The sequence below is a fragment of the Hippoglossus stenolepis genome, chromosome 8, assembly GCF_022539355.2.
Source record: "Hippoglossus stenolepis isolate QCI-W04-F060 chromosome 8, HSTE1.2, whole genome shotgun sequence".
In the NCBI taxonomy this organism is placed as follows: domain Eukaryota; kingdom Metazoa; phylum Chordata; class Actinopteri; order Pleuronectiformes; family Pleuronectidae; genus Hippoglossus; species Hippoglossus stenolepis.
In genome coordinates this window covers 7,869,922-7,895,238 of record NC_061490.1, presented here as the reverse complement: position 1 = coordinate 7,895,238, position 25,317 = coordinate 7,869,922, and the positions used below count along the sequence as shown (strand labels likewise).

The following is a 25,317-nucleotide window of genomic DNA, read 5'->3' as shown; positions in this document are numbered from 1 at the left end:
AGAGCTTCAGGACCACTGCAGTAACACATGCAAACATACAGGAGGTGCAGTTGAGCATGTTTCATTTCCCTGTTTATTAAACCGACACAAAGGACGACAGAGAGCAGCTCAGCTTTCAATCTACTTTTTATTCTCTACATTTTCACATGTTGATGTAAATACCAGAGGACTGTGTCCAGTGCATATAAAACCTAATATTCAGATAGGCATTGCATTTCAAGGCACCAGGGGCATTACATGAATATATGACTGGAAGGAACAAACCGACACTGACTAGAAGAGAAGACCCTGTTCACATCACATGCTGAGATAAGACGCATCAAGTCGACGGTTTGTTCCCATGATTTCTCCAACACAGACGCAAGGATTATTTGCATCTTACAAGTAACACAGTATTAATCGCAACTGAACACTTGACTAAGTACCACTTCATTCATAGCAATTATCATTTTTACTTCAAATACTTTGTATGTGTCAAAGCTTGAATTCGTCTGCTCTGTTACATTTTTTTTTTTTTCAGGTTTAGAAATTCAGGGAGAAAGTTTAATGTGCAGGTTTCTCTTTGATCACATGATGGAGAGAACAGAACCACTTCAAGACAAAGCTCTGATCCATTCAGGTGCAATGGTTTCAATTTCTGCCTGAATATGTGAAGCATGAAAATAGCAGAGGATATCAAAGCAGACAGGAGCGACTGCATATGGTGAAATACTATAATATGCATCGGGTTGCTTAGAACATTCAAATCATTATGAACATTCTCAGCTTCCATACTTGATGAGTGGAAGCAGCGAATGTGCTACTGAGCGACATCAGCATCACTTATTACAGTGAAGTGTGAGCAGCAGGTTATTGACTCTGTTTACTGGGTGCACACAGTCATTAGTAACCATTAGTGTAGATGGACTGAAGGAAGGAAACACACATAACACACAACTCGTCATTCAGGTCTTGATATAAACTCTATATTTGCTACAGTAGATTTTGTCATAGAACAGCATTCCTCTGTGATTTGAACACCTGGCTTCACCCAACCCTTCTCCATTCGTCCCATGTTAACACGGCACCTCATTACAGTACATTTCATTTTGATAGCAACGTAACACGTGTAGTGCAACAGCTGTGTCGTCTGCTCTTTTAAATACTAAACCACCGTTTGCCCCATTCTCACCATTAACCACAGTGATGCTGTTCTGCTCCTGCAGATAAACAGCTCACCTGTGCAGAAAATCCAACATAATAAAGCTTTTGTTTTGCTATAATAAAGAACCATGAACGTGTGTGAGCAGCACATCAGTGTAAACAACAGTATGCTGTGTTAAAGCTGTGGGGTGCGGCCGGAGGTCCGTCAGTATCTGAACGCTCTCCTCTCCTCCTCACTGCTCCACCTTCCGGAGCTCCGAGGCCTCGAGCATTTTCTGAAACGCACACGACAAACCGAAACATGTTTGTGTTAGTCATTTGCTTCACTACACAAAGGGACAGTGTGTGTGTGTGTTAGAGTGTGGGTGCACTTTAAAGGGATGTGAGAGGAGTTGGCAGTGATCATGTCCTTGTTTTATTTACTGTCTGCTCACTTAACCAGATTATTCTTATTATTTATCACAGTCTGCATTTTGTACTTTCTGGTCAATCATTTGTATCCTGAATAAAAACTGAGATCTGGGAACAGGGCGACGTCACTAAAAAGAGTCCAACACAACGAAACCAGGAGCAGACGATCGTTTCTGTGTCACTGAACATGACAACAACCCAGTTTACAGACCACCCTTAGCACTGAGCTCTACAAATACAACCAGACTTATCGCGTCAGTGCCGTATCCACTCAGGTCAGTGTTGTCTGTCTCCTTCAGGTCAGTGTGGAAGCAAATGAGACTTAGTGGGCGCTCGCGGAGGATGTGGTCCATGGTCTGTTGAGTCTCACCACAGGGACACTGAGCTTTCTAGCAGGAATCTATTGTTTGAATCACTCTGCTGACAGCACATTTATGACTGGAATTAGACTGTTAATAAACATCCTGATCCTGGTGCAAAGATCTGTCCAAACACCAGAAGTCTGTCTAGGTTGGACAGGCGAGTGCAGAGCAGGTGTGTGTAAAGACAGTGTTTGGTTCCAGCTGACCTCGAAGCTTCTCTAACAGCTCCTGGTTGCTCTTTGATAAATTACAGTCCACATTGTTGAAGAGAGTCCTTTTCCCTTGATGCTGATCTTGGCAGAGCTATTTTTTAAATCAATTAATTCCTCTGGGCCTCGAGCAGGATGCAAAGCAGGCGAGTGACAACTAAGGTTCAGGAGAGCTGGATGTTATTAAAGAATCTGTCCCACAGCCGAGTCCACAGTGCGGGGGTGGCCCTGAGGCAGCCGTCCTCAGGGCTTCATCACTAATGACTTCATCAGGAACATAAAGCTGCAGTAAACAAGCAGAAGGACTGGAAACTTCCACCGAGGGAAAAATGAATGGATTTCAGTGTCCATTGAGAAGGGAGCCTACAACCTGGATTATCACAGCAATAACTCTATCGATTCATAAATATATATATTTATGCATCGGCGTGGAATGATGGCACTTGGGTGGTCACAATTAACCATAGCAATACGACTTGTCAACTAAAGGTGGTGGCCCAAATGTGTTTAGTGCTCTTTGGGCCATATTCACCATTTACCACATGGGCCACTTAAGGTTCAATTCAGATTAGACCTTGTTTAGAGAACTGCATGTTTGACCAAAAAAATCCCACATTTGTTTTGGGATATTTTGGCTACATTTTACTAAGTGTCCACTTTAGGCTCACATCCATTTTGATCGGGCCACAAGAAGGTGAGAAGTGACTCATGATTGCCAGAAGTGGCCCACATCTGTATCTTATCTACGTATGGAACAACCTGGGTGAAAGGGCAGATTATCGTTCTTAAACAAATTAAAATGCTCCTGTCTTATTTTAGAATGTAATTACGAGATAATCATGACTCACAGCACCATTAAAGCCTGAAACCCTCCTCGTGGTTAAACTGCTCTTTAGACTTTATCCATGAAGAGTCGGACGGCTCCTGATCAGTGCCGCCTCCTCATTCGCAACTGATCCAACTAAAAAGACCAAAATCGAAAATTTGCTTCACCTAAAGCATTTAAAGGATTCTCATGGTTTCCATTTAGAGAATTAATCACCAGAACACATTTTGTGTTGATGAAGGTAAAGGAGCAGTTTCTCTACTTGCACTGTTCTGATGGTTTAAATCCCTAATATTCCACTTGCATATATTTGTCCAGCATTGTGTGCACCACAAACACAGCAGACGTTAATGACACAATCAAAACAGTCCAAAGTTCTGCCAACAACAAGAATCTAATCATGAACCTTCATGTAGCTCTGACTCCCTCTCAATGCTTTTCTGTCTGCCTGGTTTTAAAGGCTGAGGACAAACAAACTCCACTGCATTTCATTATATTATTTTTCTAACAATTAATTCAGATGATATTAATATTATATCAAACTCGCAACCACAACCCAGCGTGTTAGATCTCAGATTCACAACAAACACATCTGAGTTAGATTAGATAAGAAATCGAGATTATAATTATTAATATTATTAATATTGCTTCATGATATCACCCCGGCGTCAACCAAACTTACACACAGACTGAGCTACTCACCCTCCATGGAGCTGCCTCTGCAGAGACCACAACAACAGCACTGATCAAACCAAACTTCACTGACACATGTACAGTGACAAGAGGCAGGTGAGATACAGCACATCAGTCCATGACTGCAGCTGCACTAGTCGGATAGACCAACCATCTACAAAATACTGTGACCTTCAGTGACTGAGTTTATTGATGAATGTGATTTAATGGTAAAGCTGCGTTAAGGAAACAGGAAACATTCCTGTGGACAAACACAGTGAAAGATCTCAGTGAAGGGTTGAACCTGTGAAATGGCGACACACGGAGCACTGACAGAAACCACGTGAGAGGAATGGTGAACACGGAGCTCATCACAGAAGCACTCAGCCCCGTCGGGCCACATCAAACAAATGTCTGCGGGGCCCAGCGAGCTAATGCTTTACAGTGGAGCCACATCAATGCTATTAACATAGGGCACGCCATTTGTCTTCAGCAAAGTGGTCTGGGACAGGCATCAAGAGCTCATTCTTAATGCTCAATGTGAAGCAGTGGACCAGCATGATGTAATGGACCCATGCATTAGATCTCCTCACTGTCTCCAGTGTGTGTGTACGGACTCACGAGAGCCTCCACAAGGAGTGAGAGTGTGTGTGTGTGTGGTTGCATGTTTGAGTAAATCACTTTCTAATAAATACCTGATTAAATGGTATCATCTCTCTTAAGGCAACTCTCAAATCTTAGTTAACTCTGATACTATGTGTGAACTCCTGTGCACGGAATTTATATATATCTCATTTTATAATGTCCAAAACCTGACACACAGATCGTGAAGTTCAAAAATGTAAATCTGTAAATACTTGTTGGAAATCGTCTTTTGTATTAAGGAAAGTTAAGTAATCTTTTTGAAAATGGCCTCATGCATAATTCAAAAAAGAATTTTCCATGTATCTCTCCATCCAATAGGACTATAGACCCGACCTAAAGTTTATACACATCAAAAAATATAAATCGTATGGTAGGAATAATGTCCTTATGACATCACTATGAAGTCAGAAGATGACATCATATAGTATAGTAATGTATTCACTTTTGCAGTTACTTAGATTAACCAATCATTTGTCATCATATGGTCTATGTCATCATGAAATGGAATTGTTGCAGTGCAATAAGATTGCCTGAATTTTCTATTCTCTTATATTTTGTAACACTGTTGCATGTGGCAGTAATACCACCATACTGATCTTTTTCCTTATTTATATACAAAATCATGTATAAAAAATATACACATATCTATATATTATATTGGTATAATTATTAGGCAATGCTTTTAGCACATCACTCTACCTTTTTCTTGAAGGCCTCCAGTGATTCAAACTCCAGACGTGCCAGTTTGATCTGGATGTGTTTGGGAACATCTGGGATGAGGAAGGTCAGGAGGAACTTGAAGGCCAGCAGTCCGTGCTGAAATCACACAACCAGACACATTGCATAGATTAAATATAATGTACTAAAACTATAGTGTCATATATTAAATAAAACTATTGTGTCATTTTATATTCAGCTTTTAGTGCGAAAATGTAGGAAGAAAAGGAAGTGTATTTCTTGGGACAGCATGGTGAGAAATGACAGAGAACAGAAGACAAGGGCAGTGAGTGAGTGGGACGTCAGGACGAGACAGACAAGTCTCACAACAAATGTCCTTGAGGTTAAACGAGGACAAGAAATAAAGCATTTTGGCAGTTTGGTCAAATAGAACAGTCATTGTTCTGAAAAGAAACTATGACCATGAGGTCAGAGAATGTCTGATGACATGTTCTGGGTTTGGGTTAGATGATTCTCTGAATCTAAACTAGAACCATCTTCACTTGTCGCTTGGTTTGGTTTTAGATGTAAAAGCTTGAAAGGGTAAATTCAGTCAGATTTCAGTGGCAACGTCTTCCAGTTGAATCAATGAAGATTTGATTTGATCACAACGACGTGTGGAGACTTTTCAACTTTAAATCCAGGGGAAGGTACAACTCATCTCTGTTCTATAGAAACATTCATTGCAGCCATTATAAGATGAATTCATTCATTTTACATAATTAAAAGCAAATACAAACATTCTGCAGGTTTTGAGTTTTTACCCTGCAAATGCAAACTGACTCAGCTAAAGAACACGGGTGTTTGTCCTGAAATGATGTGATGCAGTCATGTCCACATGGAGCAGAATCTCAGAGGAAAGTTTCCAACATCCTCTTGAATCTGGAGCAAATGGAGGAACTAGCCAGTAGTGTGTTGTGTTGCTAATAAAGTTGTATGAGCTGTTACATATGCAGCTATGTGTTTGGAAATGTATTTGCTCTGCACACTTGTTCCTCTCAGATCTTTTAGACTGACAGCTGACCTGCACACCACTCAGTCAGCAGGGTGTGTGTTTCCTCCTGAACAGAAAGATGAAGAACACACTCACTGGAGGACAGCCAACTGCCGTCAGCTCCTGTGATTCAAAACCTTTTTCTTATCCCAGTAATGGACTCATGTACATGGAACAAAAGGTTTGAGAACAGATGACAATTTGTTTCATGCTGATCAAACAAATGGATTTGAGTAAGATGAAAGATTTTAGGCTTCTAGTTATATGATTAGTTTGGATAAATTCTCACATACAATTTGAAATCAATCTCCAAAGACAGACATTATTTAACTTTTAATTTGACTTAACTGACCTACACCAACAGTCCAATGATGGATGTTCCATACTGGTTACATATTAGTTATGTGCACGTAACATCCACTGAGAAAAGTAATGACAGTTTTGAGCCCTGCAGAAGACGTTTCACAGTTTATACTCAGGAGCAACATTTCACAGACGAAGACATTTTGTCATTCCAGTCAGCACAGTAGCTAATTAAAACAGAAGAAGCCAAGAAATCCCTGAACTTAGTGACTTGTCATATTGATTGAAAGTGCGCAATAAACACTCCAGCTCTTAGCTGATTGCTAATGCGATTCAAGGCTAATTTATATTTCGGAGCGTTCTGCAGCACAAGGTTATGCAGAGAGCGAGAGGATGCTGAGTGAAGACTGGGAGGAGAATGTGAAATGCCGTTTGCCTCAAGGTTTGACAATAAATTCTGTTTTGTCCGACATCATGCATGTGATAAAACTACAGATGCTAGATTTGAGAGGTATTTTCTTTGTCATTGCTTCACTGAGTGCAGTGAAGCTTTCAAAGGAACTTGACCTAGCTGATCTCTCTCATGTACATAATTCATCATGTGCTTTCACAATGACTGAGGAGTCCTCTAGACAAAAGACAAAGTATCTAATTAAGGCAAAAGTGACTCCCTAAACCTGAAATGTTACCTCGTCCATTTTGGTGAAGAGAATAATAGTCATCCTCAGACGAGCCAGCGTCCTGACCTGAGGAGTATAACACTGAGACATGGGCGCAGGCAACTAAACTGCTGACAAGACTGGCAGACATTTCCACTACTCAGTATTCAGCACTTAATACTGTTACCATGGCGCCCCGTCACTGTTAATTGGAAAATTAGCATTTCAATCCGCCATCAATCCAACTGATGAAGAACAACAAAATCTGCCATTTCATGTGTGACAGGAACGGAACATGCAATTTTAACTCACAGGTTAAACTATCGTTCTCCGTGTATTTCACAGTGGCTGCATTAAATACACTGAGCTACATTTACTGATAATATGTTGTTCAATTTGAAATAAAATATAGCGTTAAAGTGTCTTATCAAGTCTTTAATAAAGTATAGAGAGCATGAAATAAGGTCATTTGAATACACCGTGTCCAAAAACAGTCCTGTAAGGGCTTAAATGTAAGTACACTTGGCTATTTAAAGTTTTAAAGAAGCTGCGTATATGCTTTTTGTATATGTTGAGGCGGATGTGGATCGGGAAATAGAACGGGTTGTCCACTAACCAGAAGGTCGGCGGTTCGATCTCTGTCTCGCCAGTTCCGTATGCCAAAGTGCAAGATACTGAACCCCAAACTGACAGCTGTGCCTGAAGTGTGTGAGTGATGTATGATAGAGAAAGTGATGCACATAGATTCAATTTATGAATGTGTGTGTGAAGGGGTGAATGGGGAATCCTTTATCAAACTGATGGAAAAAGGACAGTGGGGAGAAAAGAGCGGCTCAAAGGCACCACCCCGTCTGTCAAACATGGTGCTGATTCTGTTATGACTTGGACATTTATGGCTCCAGTGAATCTAATATACTGACATTTACTGACGATTTCCATGCTGACAGAAACAACTGGATGAGTTTAGAGGTGGAAAGAAGCATTCTGTGCTCACATTCATTGAATTGATGTATATATATGATGTAAACACACTCAAATTAAAACTGAGACTTGGGACTTTGCATTAAAGTGAATTAACTGACTCTCACAGCATGAAGAACAAAAACTTCAGATGCACAAATATTTTGGAAACAATCAAATAAAATGCCACCATGCATAAAAATAAATTATATAAGTGATAACACTAGGTTCATCCCAGTGTTACTAAACATTAGCCCATAATAATCTAACATTGCTACACGGAAAAACACAAGCATTGTTTTCCAACAAACCTGTACAGTGAGGCTGTCCTGTTATATAATGTAAGGTTGGAAGATTAAGTTCCCTAAGCCCATTCACAGTAAGACCCTAGACTAGTTCATAGGTGATTCCAGGTCTGATACTTTCACAAATGTCAGTGGGTGAAAACTAATCTGATTATCTAAAACAAAGTCTGTAATGAAATTACTGTGGTGGGCTGCTAAAAATAACCTTGGACATACAGACAATTTGACATATACACATGAGAAGTGGAACATATGGACCTTTGTTACTGTGAAGTGCCATGATAACAACAAGCAGTTTGTCTTTACTGATATTACATTTTTATTTTATTTATTTATCTAGATTAAATTTAAGATTTAAAAGAACCATCATTTAATATTTCACACTGAATTCAATGAAAAAAAAAAATTAAACCCGATTTATTACAACATAATACTCAAATTTTGGTAACTTTTACTTATATACATATATAAAAAATAACTCCATTCATCCCACTGTTAAACCTACTGCCCACTACCTGGTCAGGTGCAAACAGCAGAAATGACCCCTCATCACTTAAATATGTGGGAAAACCTTTTTAATTATCTCTGATTCAGGCTCTAGCAACAAAGAAATGACACCTGACTGTGTGGTGTAAACGTGATAATGACATGTGATGTTTACCCTCAGTAATAGACAAGCTGCTTAAATGGAAGAAGCATAGAACACCAAAGTGTACTACCTGAGGATCCATTGAGCGAGAGGAGCTATAATTTCAACAGATACCTGCTGACATTTAATAAGAGCCTGGCGGCGGCAGATGTCCCATGGCAGCACTTATTAACTTCCTGGTGGCACCCAAACAAGCCCCTTTATGAACCCTTAAGTGTCCCAAATCTGGTCCCCACTCAGTTACAGCAGTGCCTGCAACTCAGGTGTGTGGCAAAAAATTAGTTAGCCTGACTCACTAGTGGGTTGGGCCACACAAACAGAAATGTATGGGAAATGCAGCATTACAACCAGCACTGTTGTCATCTTTCTGTGTGACATGAAGCCATTCCTTTGACCACCTCTTCCTCCTGATGCATGTTTCCAGCAGAACAGACCCATGAACCTGATGTTATTGTTTTGCTGTGATCAACTGTCTGAGAATAGTCCAACACTGATAAAAGCAGTTGATGAGCTGATTGATCCATGTTTGCTTAACATAAAAATGAGAAAAATCCTGTCAACAAGTCCTCAGCAACATGCAAATACAGGACACAGGCAATTTTTCTTCGAAAGCTTTCTGTCAAGTAAAAAAATGCTTGCTTGTTATACACATCAACTTCAATCACATATCAAATGTTAATCTTTCACTCTACTGTGCCATTAGGTCATGATCGCACCTCCTCTCTGTTGAGGAGCTTTGTGAGCAGACTCAATTTATTCAGTTCTGTTGGCTCGGCTGCAACGAAATGAGTAGATTATAACTGACAGACCTGTGACTCTGTAAGAACGTCTCTGTTTCTGAAGCAGGCTGACCGGTTGCCTGGTTACTGCTCAGTGATGTGTGTAAGCCCTACAAAGTAATTACCCAGGTATCATAGCACTGCTGCTGGAAAGCGAGGAGACGCTGCCGTCCCACCTGCCCCCGCCACAACCCCATAACCAAGATAACCGGGGCTCAGTGACTTCCGCTCCTTCAATCTTCTCTCTCTATTTAAACAATGGAGATTAAAACAATTGTAAATATAATGACGTTGGAAACTGTTGGATGAAAAACACATTTGTGACTGAAGCTCAGCACTAATAAAATTAGAGTGCTGGGCTTATGATGATAATGATGTTGTGCTAATAGCAACATATGCGCCCCTCTTAGTACTCTATATATATATTATATCTATTTAAGTAACTGCCTAAGTAACAGTCTAATATGCATATATGTATTATTTATTTATATTAAAATCTTCTTATACTAATGCAGAAATACAGTAACATCCACGTGCAATCATCCTGTGCCACTGCACTTTACTCAAGTACATTGCTCTACAAACAATAGCAACAACTTAGTGAAGGGTGTATTAAGTACATATTCTGCAAATGTATTTAATTTCAATTTTAATTCTATTGCATTTTTATTGTCTTGTCTACCTCATTCTGACTGTCTGCTACTGAAACAAGAGCATTTCCCAGAAGTGTGTATATAGCAGCCAGCTTTCTGAATGGTAACAGGAAGGAACGTGCTTGGATTGTACAATCATGTGGTGACTCAGGTTCATCATCGCTCGCTCTCCTCCAACCTCTCTGCTTCTCGGTCAACACTTTCCCTCCTGACCGTTTTTCCATCTACTCTCTCCTATGTTTGCATCTTCTTTTCAGTTGCTCACTCTTTTTCACTTCTATCTCTACACCGATCTGAGCCTTCACTCTCAGGCATGTGGTACACTCTAAGGCAAAGAGTGCACACGTACGCACAGACAGGTCTAACTGATCTGATGTGTTATCACATACGGGATGGATTGCTGACACACACACACGCGCACACGCACACACACACACACACACACACACACACACACACACACACACACACACACACACACACACACACACACACACACACACACACACACACACACGGTGAGGGAGAGAGTAATAATCTAACACAGGGTGCTGGCCTCCTTTTTTTTCTGTGTTCACCAGAGCAGCACCTCACCTTCTCTACTTATTCAGGTGAGAGGGCAGAGCATAAGTCAAATAGTGAACATCACCCCTAAGGCCAATATGCAGTCTACTGCTATAAAAAGTCATGTTCACTTCTATTCGGCCCAGGAGAGTATGGAGGGAACAGGATTGATGAGCAGTGACACGCTCCCTGTTAGCACAAGAGTTTGAGACTTTCCTGTCCTGCCATCTCCTTGGCAGAGTAATCAGCAGGATTAAAAGCCTGCAGCTCTGCTAGCAGCTCCTTGAGTCCGGACATCAAACTCAGACTAAACAATACAAAACTAATAAATGGAGCAATCAACAAACTCAGGATTTTGTAATTCTTTCAACATACTCGGTAGTCAGGTTGAAATATTAAGTTTGCTCTGAAGATGGCACTAAAGGTCACGGTATCATTAAAGTGATACAAAAGTAAGTTGCTGGATTTGGAATATAAATCAGCTGAGTAAAACTTGATTTAAAACTACATATCAGATGTTTAGACCCATTCCCCTTCTTCAGATGTCAGACAGAAGGTATCTGTGTTGTTTATTGTTTACTGCCTGAAACGGACAATCCAACATTCACACCCATTCACACTGTGCAGTCTTGAGAAAGTAGCTTTCCTCTTGTGCTGTCTCTATCGTTTGTTACACAGCTATTTGTGTAGCTTTTTATGTGAATAACTGTGTGCAACACTATGAATGTCTCCCTAGAGAGACTGTGTGAAAAATGTGTTTATAGTTGTTCATAGCAGCATCACAAAGGAGGAGCGAAAAGATAAGCTGCGATAGAAAGTGACAATAATATCGTTTAAAAATGGGGATAACGACTTTTTCAATCAGTCTCCCCTAGAAGGCATTCAGCTGTTCACATCAAAAGTGCCACAAATGTTTTTGTAATGAAATAGAAAACTGCTAAAGAGAGAAGTGCTAGGATTGGCTCTTCTTTTAGATGTGAACAGCAGGACATTGACGGTGTGAAGTAGCTGTGAACTGTGGATCGTCCATTTAGAAAAGTTACAGAAATGGTCGGAAACATGCCTCCTCTATTATCAGTGTGCCAAAGTGGACACTTGCACCAGGTCTCAGTTAAGCTGCTTTCAGACATGCACTGAACTCCGGAGAAACTCTGGACATTCACTGGAGGGGCTGTGTGAAAATGCAAATGTCCAAGAGAGAGCCTCTGGAGTCCCTCCGGCCAGCCCCCTCTGTAAAAATTCCACACAAAGTCTGCACACAGCAGGAGATCCTCCGCAGGATTAGTTGTGAGCAAGTGGGTCTGTTTATGACACTGTTAACACACTGCAGACGCTAAAATGAAAAATAAGAAAGGAAAGAAATATCCAAGGATAAAAAAGTGGTGTCACACAGAAGATAAAGATCTTTTGGTGAGATGAAATTGCCTGAGAAAAATATACACTTCTGTATTCACTAAATTGCATTTCTTGTCTACAGCTGTTTCAGACATGACCTCTAGAGGATGTTAAGAGAGGTGGGTCCAGACTTTCTGGATTCCCTTTTTCATCCTGAGATATTTGTCTTTGTCTTTGTTTTTGAGTTGTGCGTCTGTCGCGTGTTAGCAGCGCAATCAACACCCACTTGCTCGCAGTGAATCCTGTTGTGTTCTCACATCGCCTCCTCTAGACATTCTTCTGAGTTTTTACTAGGGGGACTGGCTGGAGAACCTCGGCAGAAATTCCGGAGGCTCCCACTCCGACAAAGCATAACACTACTCCTTTAACCAAAAACCTCACAACTCTTGAAGACATTGTTTCTCATATCAAGTGTCCTGAACTGGTTCAAGTACCATCTCCAAGATAGAGACTATCTTATATGATCTATTTAATTCACAATACAGTCTAGAGGGACGGATGAAGGGGGACTGTAATGTCCCGCCATTTGTCATCTGAGTCCATGAGCCGCGTGTCTCACACTTGGTTCTTTTCCCCACTCCACTATCACTAGGGTCTATTTTTTCCAGCTCACAACAGAAAATAATAAATTATTGCGAGAGGCAGGGATGCAGTACTTCCAGGACCCTTCCTCCCTGTGGTTATAAGAGTTGTAAACTTTATAAAGTATTTTAACAAAGTGAATTCAGACAGTAAAATCCAGTAAGGTTCACATGTGCTAAATAAAATGTATGAACTCATTCTAGCTGTAAAACGGTTCTGTCATACCAGATGTCACACATTATACATTCATCTGGATAATATCATGTGTACCAATACACCTCAGATGTTTTTAATACACTTTGTCATTTGTAAATGAAGCTCACATTTAACAACAATATCTACAAGATGCTTTCTCTACGTCTGTGCGGAAAGTTAGAGAGACTTTTAAGCCCAAATCAATATAAAGGGAAGATTTCTCATTATTTTAAGTCATTATTTTGAAGAAGTTACTCATTAAAATGACTTGTCCATCACGGTGGTGGGAAATGCTTTGAGGCTGCTGCTAGTGAGGCCTGCCTGGATAACAAGCAGACAAAGAAGCTTGAACAAGAGCATTTAAATTACGTTGCAGAAACTACAGTCACTTTACCACTATAGTCACAACTGAATAACTTTTATTTTCAGTCTCTCATCTGGATTTGGGACTAATGGTTTGTAAGACTGCAAATTGTTGATGTGGACACCTGAAAATGTCCTTATGAGTCAGACCACCATGAGTCCGTCAGAGATTAAATAATATTTGTAAGGATGCTGTGGATCTGTTGGTCAGTTGACTAAATTATCTCAACAGATATTCGATGGATTGTTATGACATTTGGTAAAAGTATGGTGAATACATAGGTTTTATATTAATGATTCACCTCCCTTACAGTGCAAGAAATCAGTACAGCCACAATATTAATGGCGGAAGACCATCAATGGGGGTTCCTGGGACAAAACACAACTCAGGGAGTCATTGCTCTCAACCTGCAGCGGCCTCAGGGATAGAGCGAGGCTCAGTCAATATCTAACCCAAAGAGAGGAAGGTTTAATTGAACACAGGGTCATCCTGACAGGTGCTGAAGAAGAAAAATCACACATAGTGAACAACTTTTCCATGAACAGAGGAGTTTATCATGCACCTCTGTGAGTGCGGACCACACGTTCAATCGAACATGCAGTGGATCAATATGACCCAGTTTCTTCCCCAGCAGAGAACTGCCACACAATGAGGTACAGTGGACTTTATGGAGCATTTTACATTCTGAGACAACAACTAGTTAAAATAATTATCCCCCCTAGAGCATAAACAAACAAAGGGTGTCTGTATGAATTTCCTGAAAAGACATCCCCACCCTGGAACATCCACCCCATTCAATATAGCCCCTTATTTCTCTGTTAGGGCTGTTATTTTGAGCTTTCTCTCTGGAGACACGAGCTGTGTGTGTGTGTGCGTGTGTGTGTGTGTGTGTGTGTGTGTGTGTGTGTGTGTGTGTGTGTGTGTGATCATGTGGTCTGAATGGAACAGCGAAGGGGAGCAGGCTGATGCCAAAATTAGTAGAGGTGGACTCGAGGAAGAATCTGATGTGATAGTGCTCGATTTAAACAAATACACCCTCGCTCGCACACACACACACACACCTAAACAATGACAGTCTCACAGGCATTTATGCAGACACACATGCACATAAAATCTGTCCCTCTCACTCATTCTCTTTGTCTCTCTTAATCGCTCACAGATCTGTGTGGATAGAATCTGGACTCTGGCTCCATCTAGTGAGCAATAATCTTCAACAGCCCTACGCTACAGTATTGTGCATGAAGATACACACATGCACAAAGCAGCGCTGTGTCTCCATGTTTCAGTCAATTCATTTAAAGGCCGCTCAACCCCCCCAATGTATTATTGTTTTTACCGAACTGGACAGTTCTCCAGGTTCTCTCCATTATAAACTCAAATGGACTGTCCCTGTGACTTAGAGGCTGGCTGGGCTTTAGTTGTGCTGCTATGAGACAAGTGAAGCCTTGTTACTCTGTGTACCAATGCAGCCAGAAGCAGGACATTATTGATCAGAAAATGATCCACAATCATAAAGAAGTCACTATGAAGTCAGAAAATTACACCATGCGTAGTTCAAAGAGACATTTTTCAGGTTTCCATGTCTCCTTCAAGACTATAGACACAAAATAAAGCTTCTGTCAATCAAAAAAATAATTTATGATCCTATGGTAGGAATGATGTCACTATGAAGTAAAAAAAATGATGTAACTTATTGTAGTAATGCATTCACTTTTGTACCCAAACAGACAAGAAACAGCATCTACAGCTTTTTTAGATTAACCAATAATTTTTTATCATAGGGTATAAATGATGTCATTATGATGAAAAGGCATTACCTCTGCCAAGTAGGTTGTATTTTGTTTTGTTCTTCTGTCTGTTAGTTAGTAGAATTACGAAAAAACTATTGGACGAATTACCACAAAGCTTGGAAGGATGTGGCATGGGTCAGTAAAGACCTAATTACGTTTTGGTGCGGATCCGGGTCAGGGATGTGCCTAATCAAAATCTGGAACCAGTTAATTTAAATGTGGTTTTATAAGGGGACGTTGGGCCTTGGGAGAGGTATGAGCTCTCTTAGTTCTAGTTACATTAAGAAGTTTAGCATTGCTTGATTGGTGTATGTACAGTGCACAGGGTATGCATAACCACTGTGATGATTTTAATTTTATAATATGTCAAACCAGAACAATCAGTATACTTCTGATGCCCTGCAAATACAGCTCAGATGATGTGTGACCACAACATTAATGTTTTCTAAACTTTATGTGTACATGTACATAGGAGTGCCTTTGTGTATATACTGTATGTAAATATAAATTACCTCAATAGCCACTGTCCACAGAATGAGCTGTGTCTCTGACTCGGGGAAATAAGCCTTGACTTGCGGAGACATCCCGATCAGTGCAAAGTTGGTCACAACAGCGATCACACTCATGGCCTCGAAGGCGAGCTGAGCACAGAAACAGAAAAACAGTCAACCGTTGGTTCTCAAAAAATGGAAAGCATTTCTCCACAGCATGGAGTAAGTGATACCTTATTCTTCATCAACCTGCACAGTTAGTGTATCAAACTAAACTAAACTTTGTCTCTGGGGAAGTATAATATTCTCATTGACAGCTTACTCAGATAACATTTCAGATGGAAGTGAATATTGGTAATTAGAGAGGATGTCTGTATAATTTATTGTCTTGAATAAAAGCTGAACATTTGGTTTAACACGATGAAGTATAACTGTGACTCCTTTATGTCAAAAAACTCCATATTGTTATATGTGAATCTATAAATGTTAAGTGTTGAAATATCCAGCTGTCTATGCTCGCACCTGCCAGACTCCTATGCTCGCTGCTGGCTCGGAGAAGGGTCGTTTAAACACGCGGCACATCTTGAAGGCATCAGAGTAAACCTCAGTGATGTTGTTCAATACCACCAGGACGGCAGCCAGAGGGTAGACGCAGGAGAACAGACTGACATAACCAAACAGCAGGAACTGCTCCAGGTAGTCATCAAATGTACCCTAAGAGAGGGAGAGAAGAGCAGAAGACAACATGGACGTATATAAACAGAAATACAGACCTGATTAGGGTTAGGGTCAAGGGTAAGGCTGCAAAATCATGACAATGAATTAGAGAAGGGAGGGTGCAAACATACCAAGTACGTGCTCATTTCTGCCTCCAGGCGAACCTGGTCGACTAAAGGAAGCTCTACGTCCTCGAGAGTTCTTCTCTTCTGGACTTTGTGGATCATCTTCTTGTTGCGTCTCCTCTGGAGCCAGTAAGGCAGGAAGGCCTCCATGAACTGATTCAAGATCTGACTGGTGATCAACAAGGTGGCCAGACTCTGGACATACACACAGACCAAGACGAGAGAGGTGGGGTGAGTGAAGAAAGAAAAGAGTAAGGATAGAAAGACAGAAACAGAAGTAAAATAAGAAAGGATGAGAGCAGGGTGGAAGGAGGGAGGACCTACCTGTCTGAGCAGCACCATGTCGTGCATGACGAAGGCGATGTAGAAGAGTGAGGCGAAGCAGTTGAAGAAGTTGAACTAAAGAGAAAATGATGAAGCCAGTGATGATAATTTGAACTCCGATTACTGAAGTATGAAATTGGCAATATTTTGGAAAAGATAAGTAAGTTGTTCATACTCACAACTAGTACTTTGAGGACCAAGTGATTCTGATATGAAGACTCTAGTCTGTGATTTTCTAAACACAAAGGGGAAAAACAGGGACTTTGAAAACAAAGGATGGCCCCAAAAACCCAGCACATTTCTCAAAACCTCACATAATGCAACATGCACATTAGTCAGTTGTGGGGGCAGAATTTCTGCTGTTGTCATTATTACCAGTCACATGATTTGTATTTACCCTTGAGTGTGTGTGCGTGTGTGTGTGTGTGAGTGAGTGGATGAGCCTTTGTGTCTCTGGGATGGAAGGATGCATTTGTCAGCCACATTTGAAGGAGCCGTTGAAATGGGACAGCCTAGTCGCGCTGCTATGACGCAATCGGTCTCCGAAGGATGCAGACACATGAGACACAGCTTGTAAACTGTGTTGCACTGACTGGGCTGATACAATGCAATATGTTGCACTTGTGGCAGTGGCCCAGTTCGTGGCAGCTGGTGTAGCAAAACTTGTACAGACTGGGCTGGATTTACATTTCTCCCTCACCCTCTTAGCTTGTTGCACTTACCAGATGAAATGACTTCCTCCTTTATTCTTACTGGTAACTATAGTTTAGTGACCTTACTTAACTAACAGCATAGCTCCAGCCAACTTTGAACCTGAGGTGATCATTCTGAATAAGTAAAAATAAGTGAAACATGTGCAGGTGTGTGGTTCCTTGAAGAGGATGATGGTTTTCTCTTTAAAACCTCTGTGCACGTACACAGGTTTTTGACTGGGAAGACCAGATTTTGGACCAACATGGAAGCTGTAATCAGTGATTTTATCTAGAGTTGCAACAAAACCTTATTTAGGTTTTAAAGGTTCAGTGTGTAGAATTTAGTGACATCTAGTGGTTAAGTTGAACGTTGCAGCTGAATACCCCTCAACTCACCCTCCCCTTCCAAACATGAAAGAGAACCTGTGGTAGCCTTCAGTTGTCATAAAAACTCAAAAGGTGTTTAGTTTGTCCAGTTTGGACTATTGTAACAAAAGATGGTGGTATCAGTTGATGTCAGTGTCTGATTTGATGTATGTTGTTTCTATATCGACACTCTAGTGTCAAGTAACAACTCACCCCACTCTGTGAGGAACTCCGCAGCATATCTGTAGATGAGGTTCATAATCTCTATGACCACAGCGTAGATAACACTGGGGATGAACAACAGTATGCCGGTCCAGAATGTGGGATCCTCGTCGTGCACTGTCAGTGCCCATCCTTCCATTTGGAAGTAGATCATCATTACGTAGAGGGACAGGTAGATGCAGAGCAGGACAAAGGGCAGGGACACAAGGTAGACACGCAGCTGCCTCTTGGCGTTGGGGTAGAGAGGCTCCTCACGGCCCGTCACAGGGTTGAACCCAAGGACACCATGGAAACCAGCCCGAGGTTCTTCAAAGGCTCTCTTCCTGCTCAGTGTGCCCCAGCTGTAAGCTAGTGAGGCACTGCCCCGCTTCCATAACTAGTGGAGGAGAGGTTCAGCTGATCACTTTGTTGTTAATCAATAAAGCTACGACAGAATATGCTTATACCATCCATCTGCTCCCATTATCACTTAATTTTTTAGAAATTATTAAAAGTCAAGTTCACTGACTGGTAGTAAAAATGACAGTATGAATTAGATTTATTTAAAAATCTGAAAAATCACTGTCCGTACCTCCAGGATAACAGTACACCAGACCAAGTTAAACGCAGCAAAGCCCACATATTTGTCGTAGTCCTCCCAGTCAAACAGATAGTAAGGTACTCCGATGAGGGCCATAGGCAGCAGGGCAAAGGTGAAGTACTCCAGGAAGCCAAAGTAGAAGGCCAGGCCTTCACCATAGTAGTGCCTGATGTCATCTGGGGACAGAGGAGAAATAAGAGAAGAGGAATAAAAACATCCATCAAGGTAAGGAACAGCCCTGGGCTGGAACTCTAGACCCCCCAGTCAATGGTTGGGGCATATATCTTCATTGCCTGGACAATTAATGAGTAGAAAAGGGGGAACAGCTTTAGGATTAATCCACTACTATAGGGGTGGGGGGGAACAACTCCATTTTCACAACTTTACCTCACCCAACCTGGGAAAGACTGCCCGATCTAAACTTATTAAACATTTATGTACGTTTACTCTGAGTTGTCAGTTAGGCTGCTTGTTAAAAGGGATGACAGCAGGTTGCAAACAACAGCTCAACTAACAATTTGGCATCCTTTTCAGCCCAACATCAGAGTAACTGACATGACAGCAAGTTCAGTTGAAAGAAAATGGGTGGTGGTGGGTTAGAGTCTAGAGTACAGCCTCTAATCCAAACAGACTTCAGTGATCACCATGAAAAACAGCCAACAATGGAATAAGGGATTAATGCTACTTTACCAATAGACCATAACAAATACCTATAATAATATAGTATATTATTCATTTTAATGTTGACAGGACGTTGTGATATTGCATTTTCAGATTATTTTCTATTAAATATATAAATAAGAATAAGTATGAATTGAAATATTCCTGCAAAGGCAGTAAAGTTAAAGTTACGTCATTTAAAAAAAGATTATAGGACATTATCAAATAATAGAGTTTATATAGACCCACTGTGGTCCATGATTTATTTTCATGAATAATCAACATTTCCAAAACAACTGCCCCCACTCCTCAATTTTGTTCCCAGATCACACTCTGGCTATTTCTTCCACTTACCAAGAGGCTGCAGGGACAACTTCACCTTCTTGTACCAGGAGAAAGACAGTCTCTTCAGCTCCTCCCTCTCGTGGAGAGGAAACAGTTGGATCAAGATCCCTTTGGACTGCATCCTGCGAACTAACATGGAAAGAAAATAATTACTTCCTGTGTTGTGATTTTTCTGTAATCAATGTACTTCACCATCACTATCAAACCATACTGATCTTATTTTATAATCTAAATGATGATTAGCTGAAAAGTTACAATTAGATATTTTGATAAAGACTTTAAAGACTATAAAGACAGATGTTGCTGCATTTTTATCCCTCACTATTGTTTGTCTGAACTCCCTCAACAATTAAAAATGCAGCTTAAATTTCTTTCAAAAATAAGTTTTACGTACAGGCACATAATGACTATAGGAGCCAGCCCATTCTCCACAGTGCACTGTCTATATAGCAATAATTCCTATTGTCTGACACAGAGTGACTAAGTAGAAGTACATGAAAGCTCTATCATTTTATCTGCCATTCTTTGAGTGCATCATTTGTCGAAAATGATTACATTCTGCTTTAACACCATTTTTCAAAGACAGGCACTGAATAGAGGCAGCCTATCTCCACTGAAAGTTCATTGCTTTCTTATCTCATGTTGGGAATATTTCACGGCATTTGCATATTTATTGTTTCCATACTGCAGCCACAGGCAGACATACTGGGTTTAGTCTGGTGAAGGCAGAGTTTTACTGCCTTATTTAATTACAACTTATAATCATTACAATTACTAACAAAATATATGTAATGCATATATGGATGAAATAATGTAAATATGCCACAATATGTTTGGTGTCAGATAATTGAAAAGCATTCATCATCCATTTAGAACAGCATTTAACTGTTATTTATGTTCTGCATTAATTCACTGAATATAGTCAATCAGGGTTTAGTCTGTAGCACCATTAATGAAAAAGGCCCATTAAGTGATTCATTGGTCCAAGGTGACATCTCTAAATTACTTATTTTGTCTAACAAACATCATAAACCATAATTTTTTATATTTATGAAGATATAAAAAAAAGAAGAAAGGAGTAATTAATCTTCACTGAAGAGCAGCTTCAGCCAGATAATGTTTCTGATTAAATATTTATCAGAAAGTTGAGTGGACTAACTGATTAGCTGAGTGCTAATAGGTCTGGTGATGATGATGATGAGATGTAGTTAATTTATAGGAAAATCAAAGAACTTGTTCATGGATAAAATAACCACATCTGCTTTTGTACCAGACACATTAGGAGAGATCCCCACATAGCAAAACAGTTTTGGCCCAGATTTGGACCACATCCCACATTCAGCCCACAGACCGCAAGGAAGGATGGCACTTGGGCAACCTACTGCTGTTTGCCAGATCTTGGCCACAAGTAAGCCATAGCGATACCACATGTCAACCAAAGGTGCCAAAAGTGGCCTAAATTAGCTTTAGGCGTAGACAGACACTTACCGATAGACTTCCCAGGGTAGAGCTTGACCTGTGTGTATCCTGGAACATGAGTTTCATCTTTGGCTCTTAAGGTGTCCAGCTCATGTTTAATGATGTACTGGCACTCGGCCATGCTGAGGAAACTGTCTCCATCACCTGAGCGGGTCAGAGATAAACAGTCACCATGACACTCAAAAGACAGGCATGTAACAGTGTAACCAACAGTGCAGGGTGAGTGTGACAATTACAGAGACCACTGTTTGTTCTGAAACTACAATTCAATTGACTTTTGAAGCATTGTGTGAGTCTTCAATTGTCATGATTAGACATAAACTAGTTTAGAAAAGTGGGTATAATTCAGCAATGCTCCAAACAGGCAATATCCAGCAGCATTTAATTATACAATAATGATTTCATTATTATTTCTTCAAAATAAAATAAAAAGTGAATTATACGCATTATAGTTTCTCGGAGCCCAGAGTGACATTCATGTTTGAATATTTTGTCTGATCAAAAGTCCAAAAACCAAAGAGATTAGATTAACATTGATGTATAACAGAGAAAATTGTAAATTTTCACATTTTTTGCAAAAAGATTGATTAATCATTCTGTCGACAAGCTAATCAAGAAATAAACTAAGTAAATTTTTGATCAGTTATCATTGTTTGGTCAAATTAACAAATAAGTGTCAAACCAGGGTTTTTTAATCAGTGTGCTTTCAAATACCATTAATAGAAGAACCCTGGTGGTGAAACAGTTACAGGTCACGTAACATCACAGCAGTGTCCACAGTTCAATTCAGGCAGAAGATCATCTCTGCATGTCATACGAAAATATACTGAAATAATAATCTTTAGAAAAAACAATCAATAACAAATAAATTAAGGTTTATCTTAACAAACATATCCTGGTGCAACTTAAGCTACAGTTTTAAACTTTATTCTAAAGCAGAAATATTCACAAACCAAACAATGGCCTTCATGCAGAGCTCCCCTAAACTTCACCTTTAAAGTCTTTGAAGTTGTGCTTGTTGGTGGAGGTGAACGCCCTCATGGATCCATCACTGAACTCCTTGAAGAGGCCCACCTCCTCAGCACCAGAGAGCAGCCTCTGCCAAGGGGCCCCCACTAGGAACATGTTGGGGTTTTCCTTCTCCTGAGCCCCGACCCCAGGGCCCAGCTGCTCCACCAGCATCTCAGCACCTGGGAAAATGGCAGGATTAAAAACACTGGATGAAAAAATAAAATGTTAGGAGAGAGAAAGAGAACTCTACCTCCATTTTGCTGTTTGTCTCTTATCCTGCCCAGCAGCCATCCAATTGCCTCCTCCTTTGCATCTGAGGCCAGCTCCACCACCACTAGAGGAGTGAACGTGGAGCCACTGCTGTCTACTGATGGCCTCTGCAGCGACATCCCTTCTCCCTGAGTGCCTGCACAAGAAAGGAGTGTGAAATGACAAGTGAAGAAGCGTTTTTCTATTTGTTTCCCAGCCATAAATCTGATTAAAGTAATTTTATGAATGTAAAATGATATAAAACACTTTTTATTTCTCTGAAAACTTAATTAGGTTGTTGGTGGTATTTGACCACTGGACACTTTGGGGCTGACGTACACAAAAACAAAGGCTTTTCACACATAAAGTTCAGAACTCAATGATAACCACTGAATTTCTCTGATATCGCTGACATTCACTACCAAACACACAAAGTATCCAAGTGTGCACCAAGTTCAATCAAAAGAAATTGAAGTACCAATAATATAACAGAGCAGTGATAATGTGGAACAAAGGGCCTAGTCTAACAGGAATGACACAACCTTTTCACAAGGCGATTATCCTATCAGCCACAACAATCTCCAGCCAAAAATACTAAACTATCCAGTGAGCAGCAGTTCTGTGTTGATGAAAGAGATCAGAGGAGAATGGTCAGACTGGCTGGAGCCAACAGAAAGGCTACGGTAACTCACATAACCTCTCTTTACAATTTTGGTGAGCAGGACTCAGAATAAACAACACGTCCAGCATTAAGGTGGATGATCTACAACAGCAGCAGAGACCACGTCAGGTTCCACTCCTGCAAGAACAGAAACCTGAGGCTGCAGTGGACACGGATTCACTAATGCTGGACAGTTTACGACTGGGAAGCGAATCTGGATTTCTGCTGAGGCTATAGATAGTGGACTCAGAAATCTGGAGTCAGCAGTTTGAATCAATGGAACCAAACTGTCTTGAGTCAACAGTCCAGGCTACTGGTGATGATGATGTAATGGTTTTGGGAATGTTTTCTTGACAAACTTTGGACCCTTAATACCAATTAATCATATGAAAGTCACTGCCTATCTGAGTACTGTTTATCCCTTTATAGCCACAGTTTACCATCTTTTATTGGCTACCTCCAGCAGGATAATACTCCATGTCACAAAGTAAACCTAAACTGTTGTCACGACAGTCAATTCAATTAACTTCAGTAAGACCTTAGTGATGTGGTAGAGCAGGAGATTGGCAGAATGAATGTGAATCTAACAGATCTGCACAAACGATGTGATGCAGTCACGTCAACATGGGCAGAATCTCAGAGGAAAAGTTTCCAACAGCTTGTGAAATCAATGACATGAAGAACTGAAGCCGTTTGAGACTACCCATCATGTTCCTAATAAAGTGTAAAATAAAGGGAATAATCAACCTATTCATTCCACAGACTTTCTATCTGTGTGTAGAACACATATCTTGTAAACTGTTCAACTTATCTGCTTCACACTTGGTACAAGTATTGTTAAAGGCGCAGGGAAGTGCAGTGCCCAGTTTTGTTTGATTTGTACAGACAATTCCTTCAATATGAATACAAATTTAATTAACAGGCGACCAGTGCTCTGTAGCAGTAAATGACAGTGTGCTGTCAGTCTGCGGACCGAGTTGATCATGTCTTCTTCTACATCCTCGGATGAACTACAGCAGCAGTTGGCAACATGGTCAATCACCACCAGATTACTTTGCTTAATATTGATCTGAATTACAGAGCTTTTATTTTGAAACGTTATTTTGAACAAACCTTTGAAATAGCCGACATGCAATGTGAAGTGATGAAGCAAAATCAGTTTCATTGAAAAACAATGACTATAAAATCTTCATTGCAGATAAACCAGGTAGGATGAAGCTTTCTAACGTCACTCTGCACCATAGACTGTTCATCTGAATCTCACTGAGGTTTACAGAAGGAGTGTCAGGGTGTTTCCACCCTGGTATGTACACTGAACTCTGACTAACAGCATGACCTCATCATCACTAGTCGAATCAATGATAATATCACATGTGCACGGTCAATTGATTTATCGCAGATCCATAAACTGTGAGGCTTGAGGCCTGGAGAACAGATGACAGGCAGTCTACTGACAGAAACAGCTGATCGACTCATACAGGGAGGGGGACAGGGGTTATGTGGCAGCGACGCGTGTCAGTGACGAGAGCATTAAAGGGGAGTGAGCAGGATTCATTCCCTATAAGGAATCAACATGTAATGAGCATGTGTGTGTGAGAGAATATGTAGCTCGATACTTACCCTGATCTCTCTTGCTCGCGCTCTGTTTAGATCTGTACTCTCTTTCTGTGTGTGTTTGTCTGTAGTTTGGCTCTCACCCTGATCTGTGTGTGTGTGAGTGTGTGTGTGCGTGCGTGTAGCTTGGCTCCCACCCTGATCAATGTGTTTATGTGTGTGTGTGTTCCTGCCTCGGGGCGGGTGAGCTGCTGATGTGTGAACAGTCAGATTGGTGTATAAACTACATATCTCTAAAGTGTGTGTGTGTGTGTGTGTGTGGAGGCTCCTGCACCCAGAGGAGCTGTCACATCCGCAAACGTCCTCTTACTGTAACTTGTACTGTTCATGTCGCTGCTCGTGTGGACATAACACAACATTTGTTCATGTTCATGTGCACACACACACATACACACACACGTGCCGTGGTGTCAGCGCGTGTATAAGCGGTTCACGTGTCCAAATGAAGAACAACAGTTATTTCTCTACTCACCGCAGCCCTCTTCTCTGTTTGGGTTTGACAGCGCAGCTACTTCCGCATTACGCTTCTGACGCTGAGTGCGCTCGTTTCTCAGCACGGACGAGAAAAGAAACGCCGACACGGGCGGGGACTGCCGCTTCCCGG

The 25,317-nt window shown here is 40.8% G+C and overlaps 1 protein-coding gene across 3 annotated transcripts; it reads right to left on the bottom strand.

Moving 5' to 3' along the window:
• Positions 1-108: 108 nt before the first annotated feature.
• Positions 109-25,317, bottom strand: ano10a (anoctamin 10a). Of its 3 annotated transcripts, none has more exons than XM_047340738.1 (14): positions 25,186-25,317; positions 22,440-22,595; positions 22,171-22,368; positions 21,188-21,322; positions 19,709-19,828; positions 18,686-18,870; positions 18,106-18,490; positions 17,014-17,069; positions 16,835-16,909; positions 16,517-16,705; positions 16,191-16,382; positions 15,690-15,818; positions 4,968-5,084; positions 109-1,418 (listed from the first exon to the last, which is right to left on the bottom strand). In XM_047340738.1, the coding sequence occupies exons 2-14, from the start codon at positions 22,576-22,578 to the stop codon at positions 1,377-1,379; spliced, it is 1,962 nt and encodes a 653-aa protein (XP_047196694.1). In that variant the 5' UTR covers positions 22,579-22,595; positions 25,186-25,317; the 3' UTR covers positions 109-1,376. The 3 variants fall into 3 exon arrangements, with proteins under 3 accessions (XP_047196694.1, XP_047196695.1, XP_047196696.1); XM_047340739.1 differs by lacking the exon at positions 25,186-25,317 and adding an exon at positions 24,720-24,743; XM_047340740.1 differs by lacking the exon at positions 109-1,418 and adding an exon at positions 3,635-3,670.

Bases quoted from the DNA above. Each gene is read 5' to 3' on its own strand.
- ano10a (XM_047340738.1), bottom strand. From the start codon at position 22,578: ATGTCGCTGCAGAGGCCATCAGTAGACAGCAGTGGCTCCACGTTCACT. The intron at 22,369-22,439 runs GTAGAGTTCTCT...CCATTTTCCCAG, and splicing joins AGACAAACAGCAAAATGGAG to GTGCTGAGATGCTGGTGGAG. The intron at 18,871-19,708 runs GTAAGTGGAAGA...CTCTGTCCCCAG, and splicing joins GTTGTCCCTGCAGCCTCTTG to ATGACATCAGGCACTACTAT.